The 6,712-nt window shown below is 37.0% G+C and overlaps 1 protein-coding gene across 1 annotated transcript; it reads right to left on the bottom strand.

Annotated features, from left to right (window-relative positions):
- Positions 1-13: 13 nt before the first annotated feature.
- Positions 14-5,676, bottom strand: LOC127434039 (serpin H1-like). Its single transcript, XM_051686476.1, has 5 exons — positions 5,530-5,676; positions 2,047-2,640; positions 1,857-1,955; positions 1,010-1,242; positions 14-911 (listed from the first exon to the last, which is right to left on the bottom strand). The coding sequence occupies exons 2-5, from the start codon at positions 2,621-2,623 to the stop codon at positions 609-611; spliced, it is 1,212 nt and encodes a 403-aa protein (XP_051542436.1). The 5' UTR covers positions 2,624-2,640; positions 5,530-5,676; the 3' UTR covers positions 14-608.
- Positions 5,677-6,712: the final 1,036 nt, after the last annotated feature.

Raw genomic sequence — 6,712 nt, 5'->3', positions numbered from 1 at the left:
AAACCCAAACAGATTTCTCATTATTGCTTATTTTATTTAAAAAAGGAGGAACAGTTGTACATTTTAGACAACCGTGTTTTGGTGCAGTGTGAAAACAAGCTCTAAAATGTTCAGTGAGAAGCTGTGTACAGGTGTGGGCTCATATCACATGCTCTCTAGGTGGGAATGTTGCAGTATGGCATGATGAACCTGTAGGCACTTTGTGTAACATCCACATATTTGTGCAACATTTGGCATAGTGTGTTATGTGTTCAACAAACCATCAAAATGCAAAGAAAACAGATAAACCCCTGAGTAGAATGCTGTTCATGTGGATTGTTTGGTCAGTTTCTAGGAAATCATGCTTAATATAAGCATGCTGTCCTTTTCAATACTCAGGTTAGCATAATGACTTGTAGTGTGCATTATTTGCGATACTTGGTCAAATAGATTTGCATTGTTTTAAGTAAACATTATGGTCCACACATATTAAATGGTATGAACTCCCATGTATCAGTCTTACCATTCACTTTCCTGCCCTCTTTAAATGCTTACACACATTCACAAATCAGCAAACACACACACAATAAACACATACACTCACATTTAAATAAGAGCTTGGATATGAATTACAATTCATCCCTCATTTTATCACCCTTCGGCCGGACCAGCCTGCCAATAAAAAGGATGGCGTTTGTCTTATTGTCCTTTACTAGGAAGATGAAAGGATGGTCAGCATAGAAGAGTTTGGGGTTCTTGAGCTTGTCGGTACCAAAGATGCTGGTGTCGGGTGGATTTCCATCAATATCCCACTCCATGGCTGAAGCATGGAACACATTGGAGAGGTAGAGGTCTTTTTTCCCTGAGATGTTAGATAGATCAGCTTTGGCCTTGTCCACAGCTTCAGTCAGACCCAGATCAGCGAGATGTTTCTGCAAGACAGTGCTGAGTTATATCAATACCTGAATACACAAAGTGAGTATATAGCAAGTCTTCCGAAAACATTTGAAACTGCAGATTTTGCTCTTACCTGCAGATTGTGGCTGACCTCCACATTGACCTTCGGCAGCGACACTGCAACGGCTCTTTGTTCAAGTTTACCAATCCAAGTGTCAAGTTGTTTTCGTGTCAATATTTTCTCTACTCTCTCGAGGGATTCTAGATGGTACGGCATGATGAACACCACAGAAGACATCTTGTGGGCCAGCGGCATGTCCAGAACAAAAAGGTTGTTGGTTGTGTCATCATAGAAGCCATAAATACCTGAAAGGCAAGTTTCAAGTTTACAATAGAATAGTCTTCATTTGTTACAAAATCAGAGCAATTGAAATTGAGCAACTTGAAATTAAAGGGATAGATCACTCAAAAAAAAATATTTACTCACATTCGTGTTGTTCCAAACCTGAATGACTTTCTTTCTTCCGTGGAACACCAATTTTTTTTTTTAAATGCACTATATTCCAAGTCTTCTGAAGCCATACAATCACTTTGTGCAAACAGACCAAAACGTAAGTTGTTATTTACTCTTAAATCTGTCCAAATAAAAAATGCTGACTTTGTCTCAGATTGGACGTCAACAACATCAAACCTCATTTGTTCTTGCTTGTCTCATGCTTGACCAAACTTCATGACATCAGACCTGCACCATAGTCTACATATTGGTTTTAGATGGTGCATACTCAGCTCATTAATTATTTGATTTGAGGGTGAAAAACACCAGAAATTTCAGTCTGTTCATCAAAAACATTTATCGTATGGCTTCAGAAGACTTGGATTTTAGTGCATGAGCCTTTACCAGTTACTTTTGGTAATGGTGTTTTTTTTAACCTTGTCAAAAGTGTCCCATTAGGATGAGTAAATAATGATGGATTTGGTACCTGTGCGATGCATCATTGGTACAGAGACAGTGTAGGAGCGATGGACTAAGAAACCACGATTATCCACCATCTTATGATGGAACTGCTCATCCCAGTGTGCTAGAGAGAGATAAGAGAACCAAACGTTACCTTTCTAAAAACTTCAGAAGTTCCCTCTTATTTTAAAATGAAAACGTTGATAAGGACATACGCTTATAGAACATGGCATTGATGATCATGGCTCCATCGGTCTTCTCCACGTCTTTGGTCACCTCAGGCAGCTTGCCGTCTGTGGACTTTGATGCCCAATCGTTGATCGCTTTTACCGCGCTACGCTTGTCACGGAAGTTTATTTTGGAGTGCCCGTACTTATAATGCTTCTTGCTTTTCTTCACAAAGTCATCAACGAAGCTTACAGAGCTGGGACCATACAGCCGGTTGCTGATCTTCCAGGTGACGTTACGTGCTGTTGAGTTGCTGACCTCAGTGAGAAGCTCAGACAGTCCTGAGTGCAGCAGGTCATCTTTCACCGAAGTGCCGCTGAGGACGGTCTTCACCTGGGATGCAGTGTTTGATTTCCCTCCAAGAGCAACCAGACCCAAAGAGGAGGCCACCACAATGGGGGAAATCAGGATGTTCTCCATGTCCTTCTCTTTTGCCATGTTGTGGTATAGGTTAAATGCCAAAGTTGCGCTGTTGTCTGCCAGGATGGTGGCATGGCTGCTGAGGGTCTTGTCGGCACTCACGGTGGCCAGTAGGAGCAGGAGAACCACGTTTGTCATCAACATGATGGTATGTTTACAGCCTGTGAGGGATTATACAAATATATACATAGTCACTGAGGTGGAAAGTCATTTGTTATGGACAAAAATTATACATGGTGATGATACATAGTTTCCCAAAAATGTATTTGGATACTGTGACGAAGAGGAGGGCGTTGCTGGGCCGTGAGGATGCACGCCCTCCTCCTCGTCACAGATAATTAAAGGGATAGTTCACCCAAAGGTGAAAATAATCTCATCATTTACTCACCCTCACGCCATCCCAGATGTGTTTGACTTTCTTTCTTCTGCAGAACACAAACGAAGGTTTTTTGAAGAATATCTCAGCTCTATTGGTCCTCACAAAGTGAATGGTGACCAGAAATTCAAAAACTCCAAAAAGGAGATAAAGTCAGCATAAAAGAAATCCACAAGACTCCAGTGGTTTAATCAATGTCTTCTGAAGTGATCCAGTTGGTTTTGGTTGAGAACAGACCAAAATATAACTCATTTTTCAATGTACATTTTGTCATTGCAATCTCTAGGCATCGTCATGATTTCAAGTGTAATTGAGCTTGAAATCATGATAGCCAAGGAGACTGCTGTCAAGATGTACAGTGAAAAAGGAATTATATTTTGGTCAGTTTTCACCCAAAACCAACTGGATCGCTTCAGAAAACATTGATTAAATCTCTGGAGTCGTATGGATTAATTTTATGCTGCCTTTATGTCCTTTTTGGAGCTTTTGGAGTTCTGGTCACCATTCACTTGCATTGTATGGACCTACAGAGCTGAAATATTCTTCTAAAAATCTTCATTTGTGTTCAGCAGAAGAAAGTAAGTCATACACATCTGAGATGGCATGAGGGTGAGTAAATGATGAGAGAATTTTCAGATTTGGATGAACTATTCCTTTAAGAAATACTTAAAAATCAATATTTTTTATTTTTTTTTTTTATTTATTTTTTTTTTGTGCTTTATATTCTACAATACTGCAGAAAAATAAGTGGTATTTATTTAGAATATATCAATGGCGTGTGGTGAACTTTTGAAATGAGGTAGAGTGCCATTCATATTTCAGTTCCATAAGTTTAACAGAAATCTGATAGATCGCAAAACATATATAATATATATGTTCATGTATGGTTTTCACTCATATAAAAGTCACAAACTTGTACATATGTGTAACAACATATATTTCAAAATACTACAAAAATGTCTGTTTTAATATATGTAACATATTTTCCCAAATCGTAGTGGAATTTGAAATATGTACAAATATAGTATGTCCAAAAATATATTAACTATAGTTTCATATCAGTGGCATTACATATCTACTGTATATTCAGTATATATAAACTCACTAAATAAGCTATATACAGTATATATAAACTCATATTGAAAAGCTCACTTTTCAAGCAAAATATTTCACAAAAAGAAGTTTATTAGGTTTCAAATAATCAAACAACACTTATAATGTTCAAAAGTAACACAAAAAGTATTTGGACATTTCTACTTGTAAAACTTTGTGGAACATGTTCATTGTTAATGTAATGAACTTCATATACCACCGACTTCATGCATCCATTAAAAAAAAAAAAAAAAAAAAAAGAAAGAAAAGAAAAAAAGAGCAATGGCCTAGCATCATTTGTTTGCAGAGGCCACTTGGTTTGATATTTTGTTATCTAATGCAATGGCATTCATCAATTTTTAAGTGTGACTTGTGTCCAAAAGTGGCACAATACATTTTGGGGCCACCACATGTATATTTTTGTATATATCTGAGCTTTTCCCCTCATCCTTCCTAACCATCTTGGATAGTTTTTCCTTGCCATTTTCACCTTTTACTCACTATGGGCTTGTAAGGTACTGTACTTTGTAAAGCTGCTTTGGAACAATATGAAATGTGATACAAATACTGTAAACTGAAATAGACCTCTGTAGAGCTGTAGTCTTTAATTTGTGACCACTACAGAATGGAGAGGTGTGCCAAGATATTACATATACACGATATTACAGCTACAATTTCAGATTCCCACAGGCTGTTAATAACAGGCCTGCTATGCTAAAGGAAAGAGTCCATCAGATATTTAAAGCAGAAAAGTTACACAAGTGCCATGTGCACTTCTGTATACCTCTCAGAAAATGAGGAATCCTTCACTACAACATCTTTTTGCTTATAAATGAGAAATATTCCACACAGATCCATGTTTAGATAAAGGCAATAGGCTACTTAAAACAGTCAAATCTGTTTATGATTGAAAGTTTTCTTCTTTCTTTTTATCATTGACATCCAGTATCTAACCCAAGATACTGTACATATGGCTAAACTTAAGTCTGAATATCTTTGCATGCATACAAGTAGGATGAAGAGCTCATTGTTCAGACAGTCATCTTACACAGGAAATCTTATATCCAATCAGCACTGCCAGGTTGGCAGGAAGTTCTCACATCGGAGTGTGAAGATTTAGACTTCAGGCATGTTTCAGTCTAAATTTTTTCCCCATCGCATTATAAATGAGCAGTCAAAAACATTGCCTTCAGCTATGCAAAATGCGCAATTCCCCACACCCTCTCACTGAATGACCTATTGTAAACCATACATGGACAACCATTAAGAGGGCGAGTCAGAGCCTGAAGAAGCAAATGACAACATCAGTGTGGAACTTTTAACAGAATAATGCAAAAAGATTTTATAATCCTCCTAAACATATACTGTTAAAACATCTTATCAAGTTTTTTCAACATTCTGTAAAACTATAAAAGTTCCAAAGTCTTATGCATGCATTCCTTTTACATTTCAAAGTTTGAAAAGAAGGGTTCTGCTATGGAATATTTTTCATTGCATGTGACTTTGATTCACTATTCTTTAAAACTCATGCATTCTGCAGATGAAGCCTCAATGCAAAATGTTAGTTTGATCTCTTACTCACCTCTCAGAGTTCTCAAAAAACTTTCAGAAACTCTCTGATCTGTCGGCTCCCCCTTACAAAAAATCCTTCATGCAGACTTTATAGTCTGGAAAAGAAACTTCTGGAAGTTGGGAAAGGAGTATTATTACGGTTCCGTTGTCTTTTGGGACCTCCCCTAGATCCAGTTACTGCCAGTGCTGTGGGAACTGAACTCTTTCCTCAAGGTCCTAAAGGCAGCAGGGACTGCCTTTTCTGCTTACACAGTAGCTCTAAATCAAAATTAAACCCAATTCACAAGTGCTTTTTTTTTTTTTTTTTAGACAAATTGTGAATATGATACTACATATACAGCAGTCAGATGTTTAGTGAATTTTGTGAATGACATCAGAACACAGTTCAAAGACATCCTAGCAAAAAACAACATGTAATTTGGTCTTAGTATTTGATGTTATTTTGGTAAAATAAGGGGTAAAGAGAGAGCATGTTTTGTCTGTGAGATTAATAAGAGGTTGCTTCCACCCTTGCACCCCCACCACTGTCTGTCTCTTTTCCCTCCTTTTCTCTCTCTCTTCTGTGTGCCACGTTTGTAGTGGTCGTGTCTGGACCTGCAAGCGGACAGCAGACGAAACAGGATGGGGATTGTGTCTCTCTTCCTGTGTGTGAAACATGCTTTATCGTTTCTACTTTAAAAGATTACATGATCATACAATTTTTTAAAATCTACATAATGTTCTGAACTTTAATATGAATGTATCTGATTTACAAACATGAGAAAGAAACTTAAAAAAATTCCCAGAGAAAACAATTTATTGCTAAGAATAAATTTCCCTTTAATATCCCAGTAGTGTTCTAAGTGACAGTATGTTTCATTTAAGTTGCAAGCCTTGTTTCAGATGTTTCTCTATAAATACCTCAGGTAAAAAAATAAACTCAAATTCGAAAATTATTGACATACAGTACATCAAGAATTTAGAACTATAAAACTAATGTAAATAGCATATTTTTTTATTATTTGGTTTTAGAAGGATTTGATGAGAAATGTTTTCATGAGTTCATTTTGAAAATATCCGACTTTTGATTGCAGACTTTGGTATCTTAGTAAATCTGACCACAGTTTGCGAAAGTGTTGAGATCTCTGTATGGTACCTTGATCCTGCCACGAAGGGAAAAATAATATTTACAAGATATAAAGTTATTATTTACG

Source organism: Myxocyprinus asiaticus, chromosome 43, assembly GCF_019703515.2.
Source record: "Myxocyprinus asiaticus isolate MX2 ecotype Aquarium Trade chromosome 43, UBuf_Myxa_2, whole genome shotgun sequence".
Lineage (NCBI taxonomy): Eukaryota > Metazoa > Chordata > Actinopteri > Cypriniformes > Catostomidae > Myxocyprinus > Myxocyprinus asiaticus.
This window is presented reverse-complemented; position numbering and strand designations above follow the sequence as displayed.

Bases quoted from the DNA above. Each gene is read 5' to 3' on its own strand.
- LOC127434039 (XM_051686476.1), bottom strand. From the start codon at position 2,623: ATGTTGATGACAAACGTGGTTCTCCTGCTCCTACTGGCCACCGTGAGT. The intron at 1,243-1,856 runs GTACCAAATCCA...CTTGCCTTTCAG, and splicing joins ACCAATGATGCATCGCACAG to GTATTTATGGCTTCTATGAT. The intron at 912-1,009 runs GTAAGAGCAAAA...ACTGTCTTGCAG, and splicing joins AGGTCAGCCACAATCTGCAG to AAACATCTCGCTGATCTGGG.